At 39.4% G+C, this 27,202-nt stretch overlaps 1 protein-coding gene across 2 annotated transcripts in view; it reads left to right on the forward strand.

Moving 5' to 3' along the window:
- The window catches only part of bcas3 (BCAS3 microtubule associated cell migration factor), a 479,890-nt gene that overhangs the window by 37,940 nt on the left and 414,748 nt on the right, over positions 1 to 27,202 (forward strand). For both annotated transcript variants that reach the window (XM_030744094.1, XM_030744095.1), the window contains exons 8-12: positions 11,830 to 11,937; positions 12,517 to 12,593; positions 18,624 to 18,700; positions 19,300 to 19,383; positions 22,106 to 22,276. In XM_030744094.1, coding sequence (XP_030599954.1) covers positions 11,830 to 11,937; positions 12,517 to 12,593; positions 18,624 to 18,700; positions 19,300 to 19,383; positions 22,106 to 22,276 — 517 coding nt within the window. The remainder of the gene's footprint in view (positions 1 to 11,829; positions 11,938 to 12,516; positions 12,594 to 18,623; positions 18,701 to 19,299; positions 19,384 to 22,105; positions 22,277 to 27,202) is intronic.

Raw genomic sequence — 27,202 nt, forward strand, 5'->3', positions numbered from 1 at the left:
CCCCTCTGCTGTTGGACTCATGAACAATTACCCTAAGACTGTTACCACCACCCTCCACAAACGCTGATGACCCTATGTCTATGCACCTGTCTGATTGCACTGATGTACATATTAGTGGAATATAGTCTACATTCTTTTATCTTTTAATTAGTCTCTGCACTGTATATTTTGTAATTTTGTAATATTGTGCTATAGTTATAGCTCTAATATCTCTGTATATTTGCAATTTGTATACTTGTATATTGTCTTATAGTTTTTATACTTATTTGTTTTTTTTTTTCTGCAAGCACGAAGTACCGCAGCAATTTCCTAATGCTGTGAACCTGTTCACCCATATGGCAATAAAACCTTCTGATTCTGATTCTGATTCTGATTCTGATGTGACATCATAAACACATCCATCGCAAGGCTACAAAGGCAGCATCCAGACGCATTCATTGTTTTATCAGGAGATTTCAACCACACTACCCTGGATTCAAAACTGTCTGCTTTTTCACCAGTATGTTAACTGTCCCACCAGGAAAAACAGAGCAATAGATCTCGTGTTATCCAATGTAAGTGATGAGTACACTGTCATCCCTCTGCCACCACTGGGAAAATCTGACCACAATCTTATCTACCTACAGCCTCAGTATAAACCTTGTGTCCAAAGACAACCTGGGACAATGCGTCCCTTCAGGAAGTGGTCTCATAAAACAGAGGAGTCTCTCAAGGACTGCTTGATTAGTGACTGAAGTGTAATGCAGAATTCATTACAGGAGAGGATACTGAGGGGTTCACACACTGCACAACGGACGGCATAAACTTCTGCATGAACATCTGCGTGAACATTGTTATTTCTCTTAGAACTGTATGCTGCTTCACCAGCAAGCCCTGGATAACCAGTGACATCAAAGACCTTTTGAATAAGAAGAAGTAGTCCTTTAAAGAAAAGAACCAGGAGGGCCTCAGGAGCGTACAAAGGGAACTCAAAAATTGCTTAAAGAAGGCCAACGAGTTCCACAGGAGTAAGGTCAAGCTGAAGCTGCAGGAGAATAATGTTGTCATGATACGCAGGGGAATGACGGACAGCATTTGTGTTGTACCTTGTCAACCTCTAGTAGTGAGAGCAGTTGCTTCTTTTGTATGTTGGAATAATGAGCTACGAGTTGTTTCGATATCAGTCTGGATGTTGGATGTCGAATCCATAGGTCCCACATCCTCTTCATGTAACCCCTTTCACTAGGATTACATGTGTATGTATAATCTCATGGGGTTACAAGAAAAAGGGGTTACAAGATGAGATGAGAATCATGAACTGTTGGAATCCAAGAGTTCCTGATTCTCATCTTGTCCATTTATCCGAGGTAGGCTTAGGTAGCATCGGGGCCTTATTGGATGCACACTCTGGCTGGGATTTGAACCTCCGACCTCTTGTTCCAAAGACAAAGACAATAATGTTGCCACTACACATAAATTTCTAGGTATTTGATGAGATAAGACCTCATGAGTAATCAGCTTGTGTAACAATGTCTGTGAGGCTGAGAAAAATCAGATTGTGTTCAAATTTTGGTACTCAAAATGCATGCACATTAGTGCACATTTTGAAAGATGATACAACATTGGCGTATTTAAATATAGCATTTTTGAAAACTAATGCAAACAATAATTTCCCTAATACAAGCAAACAACCAGATGTCTGTCTGTGAGGTTTTACCTTTCCGGTCTATAGACTCCAAAACCATAAGGAGTTGAGCCATGAATTTGGCATATATGTTCTTTATTCTTCAAAGATGAGCAACACAAAATTTGTCGCCCACACAGACAAACGTGTGTGTGGGCGTTTGTCTGTGTGGTTGTATCTTTCCAGTCTGTAGACTCCAAAACCGCTAGGAGTTTAGCCATATGTGTTCTTTATCCTTCAAAGATGTGCAACATGATATTCATATTCCTGAATGTTTGGTACCCTTTGTGCTCTTTGGCTGTATTTATCTGAAGTGGAAAGTAAACAACATGGAAGATTTCAGGCTGCTAATGCTATGATAATATATCCTAATGATAAGTAGCCTATTTCCCATGCCTGATTGGCTTAGCCTATCATATTGTACTGTGTGATTTGCTTGACCATTATTGACTGAAATAGAGAAAATAGGGATTCCCCATATCTAACAACTGCCCTGGTTCACTGAGCAGCTGGCAGTAGCCAGATAGTGAGAAACTGGGGAATCCTAAATTTTTAGGTAAAGAGCCAGTCTGTTTATAGTAACATCAGTTCTAGGCCCCAGCCATTCATGATTAGACAGTGATGCCATCTTCTGATTGGCTGAGTATAGTATTTAATGTTCATCAGGGAGACTCATGGCCAAATATAGTACAGACTATGTCTCGTCATTAAGCAAAATTAAGCCACACCTACTGCTCAGCAGTATTGCTCAAATGTAAACAACATATTTGCATTATGTTTTGTACATGGCTGCCTTATGATTATAGTGATGTTACACATAATGCATTGATATCAGCAGATTATGTTCTATGGGTGGATTATGTAATATGTGTAATATATGTAATATAATGTGAATACTTTGTAAGTATGCATTATATCTGTCTTATTGCTATAGAAATAGAAAGACATAATTTAAAATACAACCTTGTAGAATAATGCAATATGTGCTGTCTCAAATTTGTTTACAATGGAAATTTTTTGTCTGTTCTAGGATGTGGTTACCAGAAAGCATTTGTAGAAATGTTAAAGATAATCGCAGAATATTAATGTCTTACAGTATGCTTAAATTAGTTTTTGTTTAAAGAGTATTTTCTATATTAAAACACATTTTTGCTGTAATATGTATTATATCTTAAGTATATAACTATTTTGGATAAAGGTTTAGCACAAGGCCTCCAAATTAGGTCAAAATAGTTTTGCAGAAGGCAATAAGATGTCTTCTGAAGGTTTTCCTGTTATGAAAAGGGGGTGTAATGTTATCCTGACTTCTAAATTTATTTTATATTTTCATTAATGTTGGGAGGAATTCCCTATTGGTGATGGGTCTTGTTTTAATATTTAAATGCCCATATCATTGAATCCCCATGGAATTACCATTCCTTAGAATTTCAACAGTCTCCATTTGGAGTATCAGAGTTCTTTCCTTCAGCAGAAACAGCCTCAACTTCCCAAACTGAGCTTGTATTTGTGTAGCATTTCCACAGTATGTAATTGTCGTTTATATTTGGGGAGCCTGTAAAACAGCAGTAGGAAATGTGGTGACGTCCCTTCCTTATAAATTAATTTATTTGCCTGCCTTTTAATTCCTCTAAGGCTTCCATCTTATGTTTTCCACAACCACATGAAATCTTGTGGTTTTGATCTCCTGGTTTAGTTCACATTCATGAAAAGATGTGTGCAGATTCTCTCAAACAGAGGAAACGTGCTCATGGAATAAACTCAGTATTGATGTGAAAATTAAAATAACAGATGTCAATATGTTTCATCAAGGAGGAAGTACACAGAATAGACAGATGATAATGGCACAATAATAAGACGTGTGCAATTCATAGTAGTCGTAAATGACCATTGTAAACCGTTGTGTAGCTAAAATTAAGATACACATGATGACACATTAAACATTGTGGTGTTAAGTTTTCTACATGTGGCACTGTAGAACAGAAAAATGACTCAAGCAGCCAGCGTTTACTGTAGGGCCATCTCAAATAGTTACACATTCAGCAAGAGTGCCCTATACTTGCTTTATGCCCACAGCAATTTAAGATCAGAAAATTCCAAATTTAGACTATCCCAGGCTAACCTCAACTATGTGGTTGATCCTCTTTTCCTCTGAAAGTGAAGCTGTGCCCTGCAGGTGCTGGTAGTTTGAATAGTGACACCAACAATTAAATTTCTTAAAGAATAAAATGCTTTTCTAAACACACAGTGTTTGGGTATCCTTTGATGGAAATGTTGGCAAATTTGTTGTTATCATTCTTGCCCAGACTGAGAGCCTTGACTATGATCAGGTTTTTGGTTTAAAATACCTAAGTGACTTTACTATGAAATTAAATGCAGACATTCATGTTTCCCAGAAAACAAATTCTGTTTGACTGTGTTCATCCCTTAAATTTTAATTTAACTTGACAAGCAGGCAGTCATCCAACTTTATGCAACCCCCTTATTTTTTTTCATCAGAAGCCATTATAAAATATCTAAAAAAAAAAAAAAAAAAAGTCCTTTGAATTAGGTGCAGAGATTCTAGTTTCTCTGATTTAGTCATAAGAAGTAAGGTGAGGGTTAGGATTAGCCCTAGTTTTTATGTGTGATTGCATCGTATGCCTATACTTCATACAGCTGGAATCATATCTAATCACAGAATAAACAAACAAGACAAAGAATTTTGACCAACAATTCATTGCCAAATGGCATTCTAACTGAAGTTTGCCACCTAGCCCAAGTGTTCTGAGGTGTAGCGTCTTCTTTATGACATATCTCACAACAGATTAAGTTAACAGAAATGTAATTTCTCTCTCTAAACATGTTGGAGAGAGTGTGAAATCAGGCATGTTGTATAAAGTGCTTTGAGTGCTCAAGTAGAGTGGAAAAGCACTATATAAGAACCAGTCCATTTACCATGTTCTGTTGCCATCTTGCATTTTGCCGGTTCTGTATCTGACGAGCCTTTTATGTTTTCTCCTTATTTTTGGAGTAGCTTCTTGTCCTGTCAGAAGAAGTAAATGAGCCAAGCCTCTTTTCCTCCATCTCCCTCATTTTGTATCCTTTCAGACCCAAGGGCCAGTTTGAGTAATAGTAATTGACACATTGATCTAATAGGGCTATCATAATAGGCCTGTTACTGAGCTGGGCAATGGTGCTCGGCGTCACCTTAACATGTGCAAGGACTGACATCCCGCCATGATCCATAATGATAATTGTGATTTAGCCTTGCTTTCAACCTACGCCCCAGTGTCCCCGGCATCAGGAAATCTTATTACATCTGACCCCACATTGCCTCCATTAGAACTGGGTCATTTGTTAAAATACTGCAAAAGCAAAACAATTGAACCCTGTGCCATTTTGATTCTATAACAGTGGGTTATCATTGTCCCTTTGAATCAATTCCAGAGGCCCATTTTTCGGGATAGAGCTTTGAATTGGATTGATCGGACTCCGATAATGCTGAAATCAATGATGCAGCCACCTGAAAGTAAATTATCGTTGAGTGAAATTTTTGTATTAATCTTAATGCCAGTATTCTTGATTGGTAATGGTAGCTGTGCTCGCAGGGCGAGGACCATTGAAATGTTGATGGAGACATTAACTGTCAGGACAGAAAAATGAAACCAGGATTCTTAGAAACTTTTTTCTATGACACATGTTCTATCTTCCTAAGGAAGCAAGGTTCACTGGGACTGGAGGGAAGATTAGCTGAGTTAGCATCCAGTCAGTATCTCTCATATATACAGAAAGACTCCGTATACACATAGTCCTGGGACAGTGTTTAAAATCTGGGCTTGGGTTGCGCCCCACGTTCTCATTTGACGCCTTTGCTGTCCAGCTTGGGAAACAAATATACAGTGCTAGCTGCAGTGAAAAGAACTTTTAATGCTTCAGCATACCAAGACATTTCAGATAATTCCATGCTCCCAACTTTGTGGGAACAGTCTGTTCCAACATGAGCAAGGTCCATAAAGACATGGATGAGTGAGTTTGGTGTGGAAGAACATGGCCTGCACAGAATCCTGACCTCAACGAGATAGAACACCTTTGGGATGAATTAAAGCAGAGACTGCGAGCCAGGCCTTCTCGTCCAACATCAGTGTCTGACCTCAAGTGCACTTCTCGAAGAATGGTCAAAAATTCCCATAAACACACTCCTAAACCTTGTGGAAAGCCTTCCCGGAAGAGTTGAAGCTATTATAGCATGCTGTGATTATAGCATATTGCAGCACGCTTTAAAATGTTGCAGTTTTATAGCATGTATAAAAAATTTCTCATGTTTGTCCTTTTGGCAGAGGTGGTGAATCAGTCTCTTAGAAAAAGTGCTTGGCTGCCTGTCCAGTAAGTGATGCAGAGGTTGGTAATGATTATTTATGATAGATAGTTCAGCGACCTCCTCTTTACTTCACCTTCGGAAATGTCCATTTTCCAGCCAAACACAGCGCCAGCCACCAGCCCTGATTATGAGCCATTTGTAGGTGCAGAGTAAAGTCTCACTCTGACCTGCTGCTCAGTACAACTGCTGTTATGTGGAATTATTATTGATCCAGCATTTTGTAAAAAGCCCTGTCAGCAAAATTGTGATTCAGAGAGGTGTAATAAATAAATGAATTAATAAAGAAATAAAAGTTTTTGTTTTATGAAAATGTTGTACATTTCATGTAAATTGATGACCACTTGTCCTCAGCACTGAAGTGCAGAAAAACTAAAGAATACGAATAACTTTTAATGATCTCAGAGGGAAATATGTCTGACATAGCTCATTTGTATGCAAATTGAAAAGCCTGGTGCATGGTGGTTATGAATGTTTTCTTTGTATCTCCATTTTACAACGGCAAGAGAGGGGAGTCTTCCAGTACTGATATTTTTTTGTTCCATAAAGATGTTATAAAGTGGGCAATCAGAATTGTTCAGGATGGCTTCTAACATCTTAAGTGAGCATTTTGGTTGCATACCAACTGCCAGTAATTCAGTATCAGGACAACACGTTTTCTCCTAGACAGTTTAGTGCAGGATTACACCATCTCTGGTTCACAAATAAAGCCAGACCCCCACTTTTTTTCCCGCCACTAGTTTTAGCATCTCTCTCTGACTGTAAGAGGGTGAAACCAGGTAGATCCACTTTAGAATCTGAGATTCAACCATGTTTTGGTAAAACACGTGAGACTGCTCTCATGGTATAGTCTTCACCAGTATTTCCAGCTCATCACTTTTCCCACGATGACTGTTGGCAGAAAGGACTTACATCTTCCCTTCCAAGCCTTTGCAGCAGCATGGCAACCACAAAAACACATCTTTATCTCAGCTGGAATAGGGTGGTATCTTCCAGATTTGCTCCATTTCAATGTAAAAAGCTCTTCTCTTAAGTAAACTCTTCTCTCCACAGAAATATCTTGACAAAAACAAAAGCAAATATTGATTAAAAATACAACAAAAATAAAATTTGAATAAAGATCAGAGCTACCAGAGTTTGCTGCTACCTGCTGAAGTGCATGTTCTAGAATATGTAAAATTATGTATGTAGTCTATTAAACAAAGAGATGCTGCCTTAATACTGCAGATAGGTCTGCTACTTTTACTTTATACTTTTTTTTTTTTTGATTGTGGTAGATACAAAAGCCAATTAGATCAAGTTTCTTCCACAATGTATGCCATTAATATTTGTCCATTTTTTTGGTCACCGTTACATCGGTGGTAACAATACTATGTAACCAATACTTATTCTGTGTACCTGGATCTAGGCCTCTCATGCACAGTATGCTATCATGAAGAGCTTTTGAGTCTATGTTTTCACCTGCATTTTTGATCTCTGAGCCCTAGATCACAGTCCTCTTGAATGCTACACTCCTACATGCCATAATGAACAAGTTCAGATTTTTCTATCTTCAGCTCTTCTTTAGCAAGTGCATATAGAAAACCTTTCACAAATACCAGTTTGTGGGAACTGACTTTAGGTTTCACATTGATGATGTGGATGATGGCCCAATAGACAAAAGATGTTAAACGCAGCACAAATACACCACAAGTGTACATAAGAACCATGGAAACATGGGTGGAATAAGTGAACAGAGAAAAGGGAGGGTGAAGAAAAGCCTGGAAAGACAAGTTGGGTGCTCTATCACCAGATCCATTAAGAACTTCCAGCATTTGAAAATGTAAGGTGCATTCACAGTGCCAAAAGCATTGTGTGAAAAATGTGTCAGCCTTGTTTACTTAACTGAAACTTGAGGGATGACTGTGTCGCTGCAAAGGGATCTGACAAAAATAATGCTGGATCAGTCAGCAAATACTGAGCGTATGCTCAGATTTTTCCTTGATGCAGTGCAGCATCATTCCATAACTGGCCTGTTGGTCAATCAAATATAGCAGATGGATATTCCATGAAATTTGTTTGTACACAATATCATTCAAATACAGTATTTAAAGGTGAGCCAGAAAGCCTGCTCTCATAGAAAGGGGCAAGATATGCTAAACTGTGCTAAGTGTGGGCATTTTCTGAGAGCCTGTCCTTTCAGAGACGTGCTTTATTATACATGCAAAGAGTGATAGAACTGGTTAGAAAATGTGCTTGAGAAATCATTTCAGGTCCACATATGTGTGCCGCTAATGGAATCTATAAATTAGTCAGTCGTTAGTGTTGTTGTAACACATGAAGGTTCTCATTTGAATACAGTGTTACAACAAATTAAGCCCTTGCTTGCTGTGACCCACGGATGCTCATAAAAACACCCTTAATCTTGTTACTTATCTGTAAATACTTCCACGATCAGGACACTATTGTGATCAGTTGATAATTTTGCGTATATTTTGCTAGTTTTCTGTATGGTTTGCCTTTGGAACTTTACACAGTGGCTGCATGTGATAGTTTTTTGGGGTTTTTTTTGCATTTTGTTAGCAGTGGAGAGAGACAGGAAATGGGGGGGGGGGGGGGGGGGGGATACAGGGGAACACATGCAGGCAAATTGGCGACAAGCCGAGACTCGAACCTGCGCCGCCCGCACCGCAACACGCGGCATACGTATGTGCTCGCCGGCTTCACCACTAAGCCACCCAGCTGCATGTGATAGTTTTGAATGAGAGAGGCAGATTTCTTTCCTCATAAATAACAGAAGCAATAGTAATGACTGGCACTTCATATAGATCCTGACACAGGAGTCGGTCATTGGAGCAGGGTGTGCTGCTGGAATATTTAGCATGGCTGAGAATGTGCTTCCCTTAGGCAGTTATATTAGAAAGCATTGCATACATTTTCATTGTTATGCAGATGATACCCAGGTTTATCTATCCATGAATCCAGATGGCACACATCAATTAGTTAAGCTGCAGGAATGTCTTAAAGACATAAAGGCCTGGATGCTTCTAAATTCAGATAAAACTGAAGTTATTGTACTACAATACAAATATTAGAAACATGGTGTCAAACCAGATACTTACTCTGGATGGCATTACTTTGGCCTCCAGTAACACTGTGAGAAATCTTGGAGTCATTTTTGACCAGGATATGTCCTTCAATGCACATATTAAACAAATACGTAGGACCGCTTTTTTGCATTTGTGCAATATTTCTAAAATTAGAAACATCGTGACACAGATGTTTCACTCTGTATTATTGTAGGGTCTTTACCCACAATACAAAGCACCTTGAGGCGACTGTTTGTTGTGATTTGGCGCTATATAAATAAAATTGAATTGAATTGAATTGAAAAGCTAATTTATTCATTTATTACTTCTAGGCTGGACTATTGTAATTCATTATTATCAGGCTGTCCTAAAAGCTCCCTGAAAACCTTCAGCTGATCCAAAATGCTGCAGCTAGAGTACTGACAGGGACTAGAAACAATATATTTCTACCCTATTGGCTTCTCTTCATTGGCTCCTTGTGATTCATAATAGATTTTAAGCTTCTTCTCCTCTCTTCTTCTGTGGAACCAGCTCCCAGCTTGGATTCGGGAGACAGACACCCTCTCTATTTTGAAGATTAGGCTTCCTTTCCTACTCCTCCTTTCCTAGGCTAACTTTCCTTTTTGATAAAGCTTATAGTTAGGGCTGGATCAGGTGACCCTGAACCATCCATTAGTTATGCTGCTAGGCTTGGGGGGCTCCCATGATGCACTGAATATTTTTCATTCACCTCTTTATACTTTGTTTACAACCCGGTTTGCATTTAATCATTAGTTATTATTAATCTCTGGCTCTCTTCCACAGTGTGTCTTTTGTCCTCTCTCTCTCCCCTCAGCCCCAACCGGTCGAGGCAGATGACCCCCCCTCCCTGAGCCTGGTTCTGCTGGACGTTTCTTCCTGTTAAAAGGGAGTTTTTCCTTCCCACTGTTGCCAAGTGCTGCTCATAGGGGGTCATTCTGACTGTTGGGTCTCCTCTGTCATTATTGTAGAGGCTTTACCTTACAATATAAAGCACCGTGAGGCAACTATTTTTTTTAATTTTGTGCTATATGAATAAAATTGAATTGAATTGAATCTGTGTCTTCTAATGGATGAAGGTCTTCCCAATGATGAGGTCTTCATTTGAATAATGTCCAGATTTCCCTCAGTGACTTGGTCGTAGCTGTATGCTTTTGAAGTGTAATTCTCAGTGGTGTCTTCCACTGACTGTATTCAGTAAAGGAGGTTCCTCATTGATCATGCCAACTTTCCTTATTCACTCTTGCTATAGGAGTATAATTAGTGCTGGCATGCAGCTGTTTTTGTGCCTTTTTGAATCATGTTTTTAATTTTTAACTAAGAACTCCATTCAACAAAATTCCAATTTTTGCATCCAGTTGTTTCAGGCACACTCTAACCTGCTTTGAAAGTCATTGTTATGGTTTAGAACCAGACTATTGCCTCCCATTTGTACAAAAAGTATTCATGCTGAGACTGATGAGGTGTATATCTACACTCAGTATGCACAAGCAGACTAAATGGACTGTTGAAAGCACTTCATCCTATGGCTCAAAAACAAAACTAATACTACAGTTCACCCCTGGAGCCTCAGCCAACACGGCACCACAGGCCCTGCCAAGGTTGACAGAGAATTGAAGACCAGTAGAGGCGTTCCTTGCAGAGACAGAGAAGGGGCACAAGGGACAGGGGGTAGTGGAGGGAAGTCTCTTGATTAAGATTTATGTCTTAATTTTCCTTTGCTAGCAGCCATTCCCTGCTGTAGGATAAGCTCCCTCATGCACCCCTCTTCTTTGCTGTGATGATAGAAGGACTTCTAGTAAATGTGTTTCGTGACAAAGCACTTCCCCTGCTGCCCTTTATGTTACTTCCTTTCACGCTGGACTCCCAGAAGGGGTAGGGCAGTGGGACATCAGGAAAACAAATGAAGTTTTATGCTTCAAATCTATTTTCTTACATTAGTGCACATCATCACAATGATTGTGTGTTGGTCTGTGAGTGTTCCCAAAATGCCCGTTACCTACATCTCACTACAGTGCCTGAATGCCTCCCCAGATGGAGTTTGCTAACATACTGCTCATGCTAAGCCTTCTATGTAGTAAATACTTTAAGCTTTGCTCCAAAATTTTAAATATCTTAATATTTGGATAATATAAGCCATATGTACTGGTTACTCTAAGAGTGATGAATACACAACTGGTCAAAAGTATTCCCAAAACTACTTAAGTTTAGGCAGTCCAAGTCCAGTTTCAAAATGGTCAACTGATAAAAAAGTTTTAGACATCAGAATCAGAAAATTTAAGTATAAAACAGGACTTTTAAGTTAAAACACAATTTCTACAGATGTAATTCTATTGATTACTTACAAAACCTGTCTGTAACATAGACCAATATTAGTTTGGGATTAGTGGGATTGAAAGGTGAAAGCAAAGAAACCTACAATTTTGGCGAGAACTTTCCAAACAATGTTTTATTTGCATTCTACAAAGAATGTCAGAAGTGTGTTGCTTGAAGAGTCAAAAATTCGGTTTGATTTTGGATTTAAGATTTCCATAATGTATTTTTTCTAAATCTAATAATTCTCTGGGTTATGGTTTTATTTCAGAGATATGATGCAATTGAAATTTCAGTTGCAAGTGGAAAAACTTGTGTTTGTAGACTTTGGGCTGCTAATGTTTGTGTAATTAAAAAGTCTGAAGTCTATACATTTTTCAAACACTGACTTTGCCCTTTTCTGTTCTGACCAGGACAAGCCCTCCCTACTGCTGCGCTGACCTGTATTCTCTAAGGACAGGGGAAATGGTTAAATCAATTCAGTTCAAAACACCTATCTATGATCTCCACTGCAACAAACAGTAAGTTCAACTAAACAAATAAGTAAATAAATAGAATATCTGATTTTGTCATGTACAGTCATCCCTTGCTATATTGCGGTTCACTTATTGCGGCTTCACTGTATCGTGTTTTTAAAAAATATATATTATTTAACTCCCCATTACTATGTTCATCACTCGGACAGGGAGATCAGTTATGCCTACGCCTTTAGCAGAAATAGAAGATACCGAGGGTGAAGATACCACACCGCCTGATGAACTGGTGCATTAAGAAGAGCTGTAATGCTCTTCTTGGTTGTGCAGTACTGTACGTTCACATCATTGTCATCACCTTCATTGCCATCCCATCAGTACTGCACAGCTACATAATTCATCATCTTCATCATTCAAGTTGTAGTAAGACAGTGGGGAAGGTTTATAGGAGTATGGGAAGGGTTTATAATGTCGTAAAATATATATAAATAATAAAATAAATATAACGCCACTACTTCACGTATCTTCACCTATCGGTATCTGGAACGTAACCCCCGCGATATGTGAGGGATCACTGTAGTGCCTTTTTATCTTCATCATATTAATAGTTTTCTTTCCTTCTCACAGTATTCTTGTTGTGAGCCTACAAGAGAAGATTGCAGCCTTTGACAGTTGCACATTCACCAAGAAGTTCTTTGTTACAAGTAAGAATATTAAACACACAATATTTTGATTCTGCTGGATGGAAATTTTAATTCTACAAAAAAATTGCCAAAGTTGTCCTATTGTTATACTATAATGCTCAAAAGAAATTAAAGGAACACTTTCAAAAGATGTCAGATCTCAATGGGGTGGGGGGTGTCCTCTTTATATTTATACTCATATGGACTGGGTAATGTCATAGGAATGAAAGGATGCCACATCTTTTGATTGAAATGAAAATCATCAGCCTACAGAGGACTGAATTCAAAGACACCCTGAAATCAATGTGAAAAAATGATGCAGCAGGCTATTCCATCCATCCATTTGCCAAAATTTCATTGCAGCAACTCAAAATGGTACTCAGTAATCCGTATGGCCCTCACCCTGTCTGACAACATCGGGGCATGCTCATAATGAGACGACAGATGGTGTCCTGGGGGATCTCCTTCCATATCTGGATCAGGGAATCGGATAGCTTCTGCACAGTCTGAGGTGCAACCTGACGGTGTTGGATGGACCGAAGCGTAATGTCCCTGAAATGTTTTATTGGATTTAGGTCAGGCAAGCGTGGGGGCCAGTCAGTGGTATCAATTCCTTCATCCTCCAGGAACTGCCTGCATACTCTACTTCACATGAGAACAGGCATTGCCATGCACCAGCAGGAACCCAGGACCCACTGCACCAGCTTAGGATCTGACAGTGGGTCCAAGGATTTTGTCCTGATACCTAATGGTAGTCAGGAGGCCGTTGCCTAGCCCGTAGAGGTCTGTGCATCCCTACATGGATATGGCTCCCCAGACCATCACTGACCCACCACCCAACTTGTTATGCTGAATGATGTTACTGACAGCTTAATGTTCTCCATGGCTTGTCCAGATCCTTTAAACATCTTTAAACATGACAATGAAACTGCTGTCATCTGTGCAAAGCACATGGCACCTGTGGTGGACCTGCCAATCCTGGTATTGTGTGGCAAATGTGAGTTGGGCTGCACAGTGCCAGGCTGTGAGCACATCACCCACTAGAGGAAGTCAGCCCTTCAGGCCACCCTCATGAAGTCTGTTTCTGATTGTTTTCATCATTCACTCCAGTGGCCTATTAGAGATCATTCTATAGGGCTCTGGCAGGGCTCATAATGTTCCTCTTTAGAGAAAGAAGCAGATACTGATCCTGCTGATGGTTTAAAGACCTTCTACGGCCGGATCCAGCTCTTCTAGAGTAATGTCCTGTCTCCTGGAATCTCCTCCATCCAACCTGTGCAACCTCTGTAACGTCCAGGTATTGCTTCATGCTACCAGTAGTGACACAGACCCTAGCCAAATGAAAACCTGATAAAAAAAAAAAACTGAAAAAATGTGGAGGAAAGCATGTCGTGGCCTCCAGCTGTAAAACCATTCTTGTGGGAGACAATCAATCAGAGATTGAACTGATGAGCTGCACCAAGGCCCAATATAAGCCAAATAAGAGGGTTTTTTTGTTTTTTACTTTAAATCATGCAGAGCTACTGTTTAAGGGTGGGGAAAAAAGATAAAGAAATAAAAATTTACAGAATAGACTCTTTTAACTCTCCTAACCTGCTGCATAGTCTAGCAAGAAAAAGGAGAGGTTTTAATAGGTTGCAGAAATCAACTATGATTTGATGTTGATTGTTCTCACATGTTGATTGTTATTATTGTATTGTAGAAATATGTATTTATGAAATGTGGGGCCAAACCCCAGTTCTGTACTTTGTGCAGTAGCACAAACAAACAGTGCCAGTCACGTAAAATTCTTTCTTTAAACCTAATCTTTCCAAACATGATCAGTGAGTCTGTCATGCACGCATCACACAACCCAAACAAACACAAGGCAGATCATTGCTTATAATAAAAGCCACCAAGACCTGCTGGAGCAGAATCCTCTCAAGCATTGCATTGTGACTAAATTGCTTTTATCAAAACAAGATGGCAAGACCGTTCATTTGAACCTCAGCACAGGCAAACTGTTGACAACACAGCTCTTGCATCCTCCTGGCTGTACCTGCCGTCTCTGCTCAGGGAGGCTGTGAAAGAAATGCCAGACTGTATTACAAGGCCATCGCTGTCTACTTAAGTCATTGACTGGAGTAAACTGACCTTACTGGCTGGCTTTAATGTGTCTCCTCTTTGTCTGCCTGCCTTCCCTATCAGCGTCTGGGCAACAGGAAACCAAACATATTCAATAGTTATTAATCGTTTCTGAATGCAGGGGCCTCCTCTTCATAACATCATTTGGTCTGTTTTGGCCATAAAAGCAGTAAACAAAGGGTCTTGTGATGTGGGGAGATCTGCTTTGGATGAGCCATTCTGCCTCACTCTGTGCACTTTTTCTCCAGGGATGTGATGGTGAACATGTCATGTTTTCATGAGCACTTAGTATTTGTCCGTTGTTTATGTTCTTGCTTTACATTTAAATGGTGTGTGTGCTCGTAGCTGGGACTCGCTCAACCCCAGCAACACACTTCCTTTCCCCTCTGCTCAGTCATATTTGACTTTCGAATGGGACAAGTCATAATGATCATGGTTTAGTACCTAATGTGTTTTTACAAAAAGTGTGTGTGTTGTGAATCTTTCCAGAACTGATAATCAAGAAGAAGTCTGCTCTTCATGCACATTTGAAACTAAAAGTATTAAATATATTTACTCTCTGATAAAATGTAACTATAAGTAAGTTGTCAAGCTATGAGCCTTAGTGTGTACGAGTCTTTGAGTTAATTGAGTCTTGGAAATTTTAAGTAAAAATAGAAAGAATTCATTCTGGCCAAATGGGTTTTCCAGGTTGTGGACTGCATCTCCAACCGTCACATGTATATTTCTTAATAATAGAAACTGGGTTCATTGTTCCATTAATGCTTGCAAAGCAGCCGGTTCCATACCCAAACATGATGCTCCCTCCACCATGCTCAGAGAAGTTTTTTGGTGTTGAACGTTGTCCCAGAAGTGTCATCAAATATCCAGGTGGTCTTTTGCAAACTTGAGAGATGCCACGTTTTCTTGGCGAGTACTGGTTTTCTTTATTGTGTTCTTCCATTAACACCATTTTTAATCTGTATGTTTTTCTTATAGTGGTCAGCACAGTCTTCAGCAGAGATTACTGCTGGTGTATTCTTACCATTTGGTTCTTTTGTTGCCACTTTCAAGAAATCACATTTTATGGTTGTATATTGTAAGTGCCTGAACATTTTCTAGCTCAGCCGTGCTACATTTATTTCCCTGAATCTGCAAAGTTTTTTATTTTTTTTAAACATAACTGAAACTCACAGAAGTGTAAAGTTAGTATGGTTTGAGCTTTTAGAAAACTCTGCTTGTGCAAAATATTTTCTTTGTGTGGACCCCGAGTATGTTAGACAAGATGGTACTTTCATTTAGAAATGGATGATTTGAGAAGCTTCTTTGCTAATTAGATTTCTCATTCATCTTTTTTAAATGGAACAATTAAAGTGGACTAAAGCAGCCAGGACATTTAGTGTAATGTTGAGACAGTGCAACTGTCTTTCAGATATTCTTGCCTTTAACACCTGTATAAAACCCAGGCACATGCATGGCTGTCTTCATGCAGGCTGACCAGTTTTGCTAGTACACTTTTGGACTACTAGAAAGTGAGTGACTCTTGCTGAGGTTACTTTCATGCATTCTGATCACATTCACTTTTACAGATTGGCTGTCCTTTGTTCATTTTCTGCTCAATCTTAATTTCAGTTTTATATAAATAACAGCTGTTCCAAACAGCCCCCACCTGCTGTATATTGTAAGATGAAGTCCTTGCAGTATTTTCCTTATCTTGTTGTATGTTGGTGCAGTAACAGTTAAGGCTTTCTAATGTGTACTTCTAACACTGAATACTGACTTTTGAATATTGAAGATTTTTGTAGATGCCATTCTGCTCCAATCTGTTTATTTTAACGATATGTCTGTATTTTGTGTAATATTACCAGCACACTACAACTTATTTTTCAAGTTGGCCATTAAGCATGTTGTGGCTCATAAAAATGATTTTGCTGGCTTGGGTGAAAACCATTATAAGAGAAACTACATACTTGATGTACAGATTATGACAGTTTGACAGATGTTCTTGGTTTTGTTGAAGTGGTAGCAACTATAGACCCTTTTTGGCAACTTTTCTTGATTCACTTTTGTATGTTTTTGGTTTCTGGCATAGCGAACATTTAACACAGCTGAAAAAAGTATAACTAGGAATATCAGAGAAGAAAGATCAGCTAAGGTCTTGCAGGGTTGGGCCTTCAAAAGCCTAAAAACAACTTATTCTCTTCTGATTCCATCCATCATGTCTGTTTCCTCTTCTCGCTCAGCCAGAGGATCTGCCCAGGAAGTCAGATGTGCTTTCTTGCTGCCTGGGCTCCCCTTGGCCTTGGAGGGGGAAAAAAAAAAAACTTCCCTGGGCTTACCAGCAGCCCTTGTGGCTTACCTCAACCTCCCACCCACCCTCCTATCAGCTCCTTCCCCAACACAGCACACTAAAGTATTGACTGCCTCCACCTCATCTGCTCCCTGAGCAATAAATTATTGTCAGCAAGCCATTTACCCTACACCTCTGTGCACTTGCATTAGCTAAGTGTGTTTGCATGTTTGTGCATGTGTGAGATGAACACCCACCTTTTTAAAACATAGCTGGTATGTTCATTATTGGATCAGCATTTAGCTGCCCGTGTGTTTACCCATACTGGAAAGAGACCGACTGTCACTGTCTGTATCTGCTTACATTTAAAGATAATTATGATGAATTCAGTAATTTCTTTGATTTACAGACACATGGTGGCCTGGTTTGGTTGATTCTGCCTTGAGTTAGTGATAGACATCCCTGTCAGATATGATGTTGGTGAAAACACTTTGCTCCATGTTTTTATTTACCGCCACATCTGTAAAAATGGAAGAATATACTATTATAATTCCTAGATATGTGTTTTTGTGAAGACTTTTGTTTGTTGTTTAGGAGTATTGGTTGCTGTTTTATTTGTGGTGACAGTGCACCGACTGTGTTCACATGTAGATGTGTGTATTTGTGTGTGTAACCATCCCCATGGGAATTATTGTGTTGGTCAGTCAGCAGAGGAGCCATCCTCAATTTTATTGGGTACCACAGTCTCCATTAGGTCATCCTGTACACACACACACACACACACACACACACACACACATAGATCCGTCACCCTCATCAGACTCCTATTTATTTTCCAAAACAAGAAACTCCCCACAAACACATTAATGGTTTAAGATAGTTCGCGACACTCTCCAGAGAAGAGCTCTTTCTAAACTTTCAATGATGAAGTTACCAAAATGTTTGCCCTGATTAAAAAAAAAAAAAATCACTTTTTGTTTCAACTTTAAAAAAATTAGTGTATAGACTTACCTGCACTTGTATTGATTGAGTTGTGAAAAATCTTCTGATGAGGTGCAAAATTGAAGTTGATTTTTCAGTTATCATGGAGAACCCACACAGCAGACAAAAACAAAGATAGACTGTGAGCCTGCTATTATTAACGGTGAGATTAACTGTAAGTCTTCAAGGGGTATGGACTGAACTCAGTACCAGCTGTCCTCATGATTAGAAATGACTTCATTATTACAAACCAGGAATTAGCCTATTTCCTGAAATAAATAAATGTGGCCAGTTAAAAGGTAAATCTACATGAAAAAAATAATGCCAGCCCCCAATTGAAGGCTTGATTTATTAAAGCGATCACTTGAGCTTTTGCTGCATGAGGCTTCATTTTATAATGAAACTTGTGAATGCCTCATTAAGAAATGAAGGACTTCTCTATATCAAAATGTGCAGGCTGTGGACGTGTCTAACTTTTTATCAAAATTCTGTCTTAGCAAGTTCTTGTTTGTTACCTTATGCTTGCAGTTGGTTTGCCTGGGTTGTCTTTTATATAAATTCACATTAGATTGACAGAGCTATGACTACATGAACTGATTGTTTTGTTTTTTAGTTTATTTTACATGTCTTTCGATATGTGTCTACCCTCAGTGTTGTATGTTTTTGTGCCTTTCCAGGCTGCTATCCCTGCCCTGGCCCAAGCCTCAATCCGATAGCTCTGGGAAGCCGTTGGCTAGCCTATGCTGAGAACAAGGTAGTCTACACAAACACACACATTCATCCAGTGCAGAAGTGCGTTATCAGAGAAGCGACATATTTACAATCCAAAAAATGCATTTTATCTATTTTCTGCCTCTTTAATCTGTCTGGATAAACAACTCATTCCAAGAAGAGTCCACTAGAGATGATAACATTTTGAAAATCAACAGATGCACTGGAGTTTTCTGTTTAATGGGATTGTTAAGTATTTACAAAAACCATGTTCTATTGTGCATTCTGTAATACTTCTAATGTGCAGTAGTGTTTTGGTGCTGGCCCACTCAAGTAATTGACAGATGGGGCTGCTGTTTGTGTGACTGTCTATGGATTTTCAGAAATGATCAAATCTAGTTTTTTGCGAGTAATACTGGGACAGAGCTATTCCAGCGATATTGTATTTGAAATTAAATCAGTGCAGACTGGTTGTGCAGCCTGTCTTTGATGACAAAACCAATTTCCCATAAAGAGTGAAGAGGGGAGCCTTTTAAATGTCTGAATCTGAGTTAATTTTCTCAAATTTGCCTCTTCATGCATCTCCCTCAGATACCACTATATGTCTTGTATTTATTAGTAAATCTTTACCTTTTTTCCCAGTTGATAAGATGTCACCAGTCTCGCGGAGGAGCTTGCGGTGACAATGCACAGTCTTATACTGCTACAGTGATCAACGCTGCCAAAGTAAGTAACAGCACATGCACACATTTATCTCTCTCTCTCTCATTACATTTAGTGTATATATATATATATATATATATATGTTTGTGTGTGTGTATAAACTAAATGAGCACTGACTGTCCTGCATCAGAGTCAGTACCTGGTTTGCATCCTCCACAGGTTTGTATTCAGGGGAGGATGCAGAATGTTCATGGTCTAGAACAATTATTACACAAATGTGAGTTTGTTTGAACTGTCAACCATGTATAACTACACTCCAAACTACACATAAAAGTATAGGGCTGACAATTCGTTCGTAACGGCCTTTAAGCCACACATTCATGGTAATTTATTTTGTATTTGTAACACTTAATTTTTATACTCAATTAAGATTCACTCTGTTGTCAAGTAGTACACAGTTATGGAGCTCTCTTTAACCCTGGAGGTCCATTCATCTACTGGATAATCTCTGGGTCATTGCAGCTTGTTCCTTACAGGCACAAAAAACTCACTGACATGTAAAGGAACCTCATGACAGTGCTCAAGCCCTGTAATATTCAGGCGATCATTATTTGACTTTTCCAAGTGGCAGAACAATGTTATACATACTGTAGTTTGTTCCCCAATGGGAAATCCAAAAGATTCCAAATGAAAAATCTAAGTCAGCTTCCAGCTTTGAATTTTCAATACGTTCATCATAATAATGACATAAGCTGTAACTCTTTGGCTGAGTATAGTTGTCCTCTGAACAAGCAACAGGGCAAAAATCCCCCGACCCTGTCTCATTTATTGTAAACTGCAAAAAAAACCCCAAATTATTAAAGCTTGTTATCATAGTCCACAGTGAATCTACCCTAGTATTTTTCTGTACGTCAGTGCAATACAAATTTTCGGGCACACGTTGGAAGATCGTGCAGCACTGCCTTATATGTGGAAAAGACAAACTTTTATTGTTACTGTCTACAGAAGTATTAGTAGTACTGGTTTTCCATCTTCATTATGATTAACCGTCAATCATTTCTCAATCTAAAAGCCCTTCGGTAAGCTTGAAGTCTTTGCTCAGATTAAAGAGCGCATAAGACAGTATTTCCAGCACTGCCTGCACCATCTGTAAATGTGCTGACATTGGATCCACCTGTGCTGCCTGGCTGACTGTGGCTGAGCTTATGAGACACTTCATCAACCTGCTGATCTCTCATTTCCCACTATAATCTGTTTCTCTTCATTGGTCTTGTTTCAGTCATCTCCATGGGGAAGTGGCTCTAAGGTGGCTCGCTAGCAGCCAGCAGCTCCCTTTGATACCAAGTGAAATAAATTCCTGGGCCGATAAAGCAGCTTGCTGACATATGCCAACTTACTACATCCTCATATGGTTCTAGTCTGTTTCTCCACTTAGTCACAGATTAATTAATTAAAAAAGAGCAAACAGCTAGTGTGATGAAGTCTCATTAGCAAGGTAATAATGTTATATACATCACAAAGAGAACTGTCTTACTAACAGGTTAGCAGCATGGTGGACAATTGCAGGGGAATTGATATGTAGACAGGCAGTCTGCTTGCCCACCCTCTCCTCATTTAGGACTATATATCTCAATATGGATGACAAGGTATCTCCCTTTGGCTTGTGGCGCGACACGCTGGCTCTTAGTGCTGACATCCAGAGACATGGGAACAGAAAAGGAGGGGGGGGGGAGCATTAAAGTGTAATGGCTTTTGTTTATAAAAACGATTTAAAAAAGGAGAGAGAGAGAGAGAGAGAGAGCAGTGACGCCGACTGACTGGAGGCTGTTCTGAATTTTCTGTCTTACAGTAAATTTGTGTAGCACAAAGTCCTGTTGCCTGTCACTTCTGGGTGTATGATTGAGAAAGACCGTTCACATAAACATTGGGTTGTATTTTGTTCAGATGGTGACATCAGCTTTGTGTGTGTAAGTGTTATTGTGAGCCCTGGGGCACGATCTGCCTCCAGAACCCCCCCTTCGTACTAGTAAATCAATAACTCCTGTTTGGACTACTAAGAACTCCAAAACTGCAGTGATTAGAAAACACATTAGTGTTGATCAATTAGGAGCCAAACGCCTCACTTAATAATTGATGGCTCTTCTTGCGTTTTGCACACACACCAATGCGTGCACGCAGCACCCACTTAGTGTGCCTGGTCAAGTGGCAAAGAGAGACAATGGGGGATCCTCAGACCCAACAAGGCGCCACACTGTATTGACAGGGCCGCCTAGTCTGAATGCCTGATTAGGCTCTCCAGGGCCCCTTTGGTGCTTACACGCACACAAACACACAGTCACACACATTGGACTCCATTAGAGTAAGGCAGTGTAGTAGGTGAGATAGACTCCACTTAAGCAGCACTATCCATTTCCCTCAATCAAGCCACAGAGGTGTGTTTGAGGCAGACACCCTGGCTGGGCCTTAAGCGGACACAGAGGAGCCTCCTATGCACACGAGAGGCTCCTTCCATGTGGCTACAAGCAATAGCTCATCAGCACTGCAAGTTATCAGCAGGCATCAAGTGAACATGCTGTACACACACGCACGCACACAGCACTGTGCGTAAATAATGTACTTAGCAACTCTTTGAGTATCATATCATCATGGCCCAGAAAGCATGCAAACTGAGTGAAACAGAAGAGAACACATAGATGTGGAATGATTGTTAAGAATATGAATATATATATATATAAACATCAGATGCACAATTAAAATCTTTTTTTTTTGTTTGTTTTTTCCTCAGACTTTAAAAACAGGTCTGACAATGGTAGGTAAAGTTGTGACCCAGCTGGCAGGCACCCTACCAGCAGGCACTCCGGACGAGGAGGGCGCATCTCACAGTGCAAGCCGTCGCAGCCCACACAACCCCGGTGTGGTCACAATTATTGACACACACAGTGTTGGAGAAGGACAGGTCAGTTGAATTATTATCAGATGTGCTTATCTGTGTGTTGCATCTGTACAGTTTATGAATGCCAAACTATTAATAAGAACTTCAGCACTTCCAAATACTTGTATATTTAATATACCATGGCAGTAATAAAAAACAGACACTTTTCACCCACTTTGGTGGTTCAGCACCCGTTAGACTGTTTAATTCTGTGGAGTTAAGCACGCCAGGTTTATTTGTCCAGTTTGTGAATGTAACATGCCAAACAAGCTTGCCAGCATTAGTTCATAACTCCACCCTGTCAAACCAGGGCTTCACAAACCAAAGGGTTGACAAAAGGGGTGCCTGTGTGCATCTTTTGTATACAGTCTGTCATGTATTACCATTGTGTTCACCCAAGGAATTGAGTTATACAAGTTAATGCTCCCTATTAATTTGCTGGAGGATTTCCAGTACACAAAGACAAAACTGGCCATTATAGTTTTGCAATATCCATTAAACGGAGCACCTCCTTCATGCACTGAAGCATAGACTCTAAAAAAAAAAAGGGGAGGGGGGGTACTGACAACTGTTATCAGGCCCAAACGAGGGGAGAATCACAAATGCATATTCCTCTGTATAGGAACATTCACTCAGGAGACTGACAACTATGAAAATGATATAAATAATGTTCTGTTTCCCTCGGTCAATCAGTCCCAATCCACCTGTATACCTGTGCTATGATATACTAGGCAAAAGCACTAAATGAGGGAATGTCTTTTGGAAGCAAAAGGTGGGGATGTGTTCTTCGCTTCACTACAGTTTCATATACTATTCATACAATATTGCAATTTATGACAATCAGTTGTGAAACTGTAGTGGGGGTTATGGTAAAAACACCCTACTAAGACATTGTATGCTGGTTTTTCCCTCTTATTTGTCACCTGTTTGTATTTTAGGATCTTTGAAATGTGTGTGTACACACACACACACACACACACATTCACACGCCTCTTCAAAAGTATTTTTTGCTGTAGACTGAAAACATTTGGGTTTGACGTCCAAAAATCAATATGAGACAAAAGATCAACATCCCAGCTCTTATTTCCACGTATTTAAATCTGGACCTGGTGTTACCTTTTCAAAAGTATTGAACAGATAAACTTAAAATACATTAAAGTGAATAAGACTTAATATTTAGTTTAACATCCTTTCTTTGTAATAACTGCATCAAGCCTGTGACCCACTGACATCACCAAACTTTTGCATTCTTCTTTTGCGGCGCTTTTCACTGCAGCCCCTTTCAGTTGTTTGGGGTTAATCCCTTCAGTCTCCTCTTTAGCAGGGTAAATGCTCTACAGGGTTTAAGTCTGGATCAACTAGGGCAGTTTAAACCTTCCACTTCCTGCCTCTGATGAACTCCTTTGCAGTTTTGGCAGTGTGTTTTGGAACATTATCTTACTGCACGATCAAGGATTTCCCAATCTTTAGATTGACAGACAAAATATTTCTGCAGACTTCTGAGTTCATTGTAATGCTGGCATTATGCATGACATCATGAGTGAAATTAATGAGCCATCCCAGAAGAAGCCATGTAAGCCCAAGCTATGACATTATCTCCACTGTGTTTCACGGATGAGTTTTTATGTTCGGGATCATGATCAGATCCTTTCTTTCTCCAAACTTTAGCTTTTCTATCACATTGGTAAAGGTTCATCTTTGTCTCATCAGTCCATAAAACTTTGTCCCAGAATTTCTGAGGCTTGTCTCTGTACTTCTTGGCAGATTTCAACCTGGCCTTCCTGTTCTTCTTGATAATTAGTGGTTTGCATCTTCTGGTGAAGCCTCTGTCCTTTGGTTAATTAAGTCTTCTGTGAACAGTAGGTTGTGATACCTTCACTCCTGCCTTCTGGAGGTTGTTGCTGATGTCACTAACAGTTTTTTTAGGGTCTTTCTTTACAGCACTTAAAATCTTTCTGTTGTCAGCTGCTGTTTTCCTCAATCTACCTGTTTAACATCTGTTACTTAGTACACCTGTGATAACTTTCTTCTTCAGGACGTTCCAAACGGATGTACTGACTGTGGCCAATGTTTGTGAAATGGCTCTGATTGATTTTTCATCTTCTCTCATCTTCACAATTACTTGTTCTTCTTGTTCATAGACAGCTCTCTGGTTTCCATGTTGGTTACTCCTCTAACTATAAATGCACAGTCTGCACAGCCAAAACCCAAATCTGAAATAGAGCACAGACATTAAGCGCTGTTTATTGTTTGAATAATCAATGTAACAGGACACACCTGGGCAACAAAACACACCTGTCACATGTTCCAGAACCTTTACAGCAAGTGACATCATCAGTAATGTAATCCACTATAACATCACAGTGAATGACATGATGTTATTTTTCTTTTCTTTTTTCTCTTCAAGCTATTTTTACTCCCACAACTTTTTGTCTAGTCACACATTCTGTATTTCAGATTGTAGCTCTGGTTGTGCCCTTTGAGAAAATGACCTCTGCAAACCACAGAAACTTAAAGAATTAAAAAAAAAAAAAGACGAGTACCAGGAGTGCCCTCCACCTCTGCCATCAACTGCAGTGTTAATTTTTCTTCTCTCTGCTGAGCAACAGCCAAAACTGAGGTAGTTTTAAAATGGCCATTTCTCAGTCAATGTTAGTGTTATCAACACAAAAATATATCTATACTGTTTCAGTAACATCTCCTTGTGTTCATAGTGTGAAAGGATTGTTCACTGGGAGCTGGAGTTTTTATGTAACAACCTCTTGTTTTAGGGTTGCTCAGCACGGGTTTCTTCTGTGTCTCATTCACTTGGAGCGAAAAACATAAAGAAACCAATCAGAAGCAGCTTGTTTCTGATTGGTGGGTTCAAATTTAGCATTCAAGTGGGGACAAGTACCCGTGCGTGCGTGCTCTCCTTTATTAGGCTATGGGGCAGTCAGCTTTAATTTTTAAATGGCTCCAGTTTAAAGTTTAAGAGCTCTAATGCGCATCCATCACTTTAGTAATAAACAGCAGTACTGAGAATGCAGTGTTTATTTTACTGCTAAATCACCAGATTAACAGTTTACTGCAACATTCACCTTCTGTAGTTTTTGCAACAGTGTTGCATTTTACTGATATATTTTGTATGTTCTTTATAGATTTTTAATCACCATTTGATAACACCTCTGAAGTAGGTGACACTCATGGGGAGCAGCTTCAGTGGAAGAAAAGTCATATTATCTGTAAAACAGATTGGTCAGATGCTGCCAACACCGGCCCTTTCACGTGAACGTGCAGGGGAATCAATAAGCAGTCACACGAAGCCGGTTATCCTGATCACGTTATGATACGTTAATCCAGATTATGGAAGGGATACCATGGTATGTTGTATGTAGTTGGTAGTCTCTCACCTACATCTGACATTATTTGGTACACCTCTGGCTGCTATTGGGTACACCTATGTGCCCCAAAAATGTAGCTGTCCATTTAGACTGTTTTGATTACAAGCAAAGAAAAGAAAGAGGGGAAAGAGGAAAAAAAACAAAACAAAGTACACTGGGCCACCAACCGCTGCATCTGTAATGAGACGCATTTAAAAAAAAGCCCAAAGAGCAGGGTGCAGGAAATACCCCCCTGCCTACTTGTTAGTGTTAAAGGTGATTTGATTTGTCCACGTGATGGCATGAGTACCCGGCTCATTGCCAACAGTGCTCATCCATACCACCCCCACAAAGGTGCAAATAAAGTTGAGGTATCATGACCTCTCAGTAAGTTGTTTTAAAAACAGACATTTAAGGGACATAGTACACGTGTTGATTTCTTTGGTCAATAATTTACAGTATATTGTACCCTACTACTTCACATGTTGGCTGTTGATCTGACACAGGTTGATCATTGAACCTGAATCTTATGCCTTCATAGTTATTAATTTATATTTTAAAGTAATATCTGTCTATCTGTCCATCCATCCGTATATAGTGGTGACTTGAACAAAATTCCATTACACATACAAATTTTAATGACCATAGAGTTACACACAGGTGTCATATGTCGACTGTGACACAGGAAATGGAAACGGAGAACATGACATTACATTTGCAGGGGCTGATGAAATGAAGATTAAAAAAAAAATCAAAAGAATTGGGATTTAAAATAAATCTTTTTTTACAGTCACATAGATGTTAATAATTGCTGTATGTGTGATCTTTTTCGTGCAAAGTTTAATTTAGATTGTCCCACCGGTAAGGACGAGATAGGGTGTATACATGGAAAATGCTACAATCATCATAGTAAGATTCTTGCTTTCTTTTTTAGCATTTTATAACAGTGTTATATTCAGATATTCAGTTAATTTGAACCTTTCAATTGTCAACCTCATGATATCTATTCTTGCTAGAACTTTTAGTAAAACATTATACCTTTTACTTCAACTTTGTTGATTTAGTAATGCAACATCTGAGTTTTTCCATCAAACATTCATGATTTTTCTGCTTCTTTGGTTACAGTCTTCAGCTTTCAGCTGATCTGCAGGGCTTGCAGAAGAACATCCACTGCATGTCAGCAGCCTCAGCAACATCAGCTGAGATTCAGCAGTACATGTCAAAATCATTCAGCTTTCAGCATTCACATTGCAGTTTCTTTAGGAAATGCATTCTCTAATTTTAATTGTTTTAATTATTTTTTCAGTGTGGAGGGGGGACTGTGCTGCTGGGGAAGGCTGCTGCTGTGTGTTTTATTGTAACAAGAAAATGGAAGTTATTCACTTTACCTATCAGTGCTTTAAAAATGTGATTAATCGGTGCACAGTATATATGGTGTAGTGTTGCGTGTGTGCATTATTATTTTTACAAATTTTCTACAGATTATGTTCTGTCTGCTGAAGAGAGCCAATTTATCTCCACCTTAATTATTTTTTGTGAAATTTTCTTTTCATCCCGTCATTAGCAAATTCCTTTGTTAGGCAGAGTA

This window comes from Archocentrus centrarchus, chromosome 13 (genome assembly GCF_007364275.1).
Source record: "Archocentrus centrarchus isolate MPI-CPG fArcCen1 chromosome 13, fArcCen1, whole genome shotgun sequence".
Classification (NCBI taxonomy): domain Eukaryota; kingdom Metazoa; phylum Chordata; class Actinopteri; order Cichliformes; family Cichlidae; genus Archocentrus; species Archocentrus centrarchus.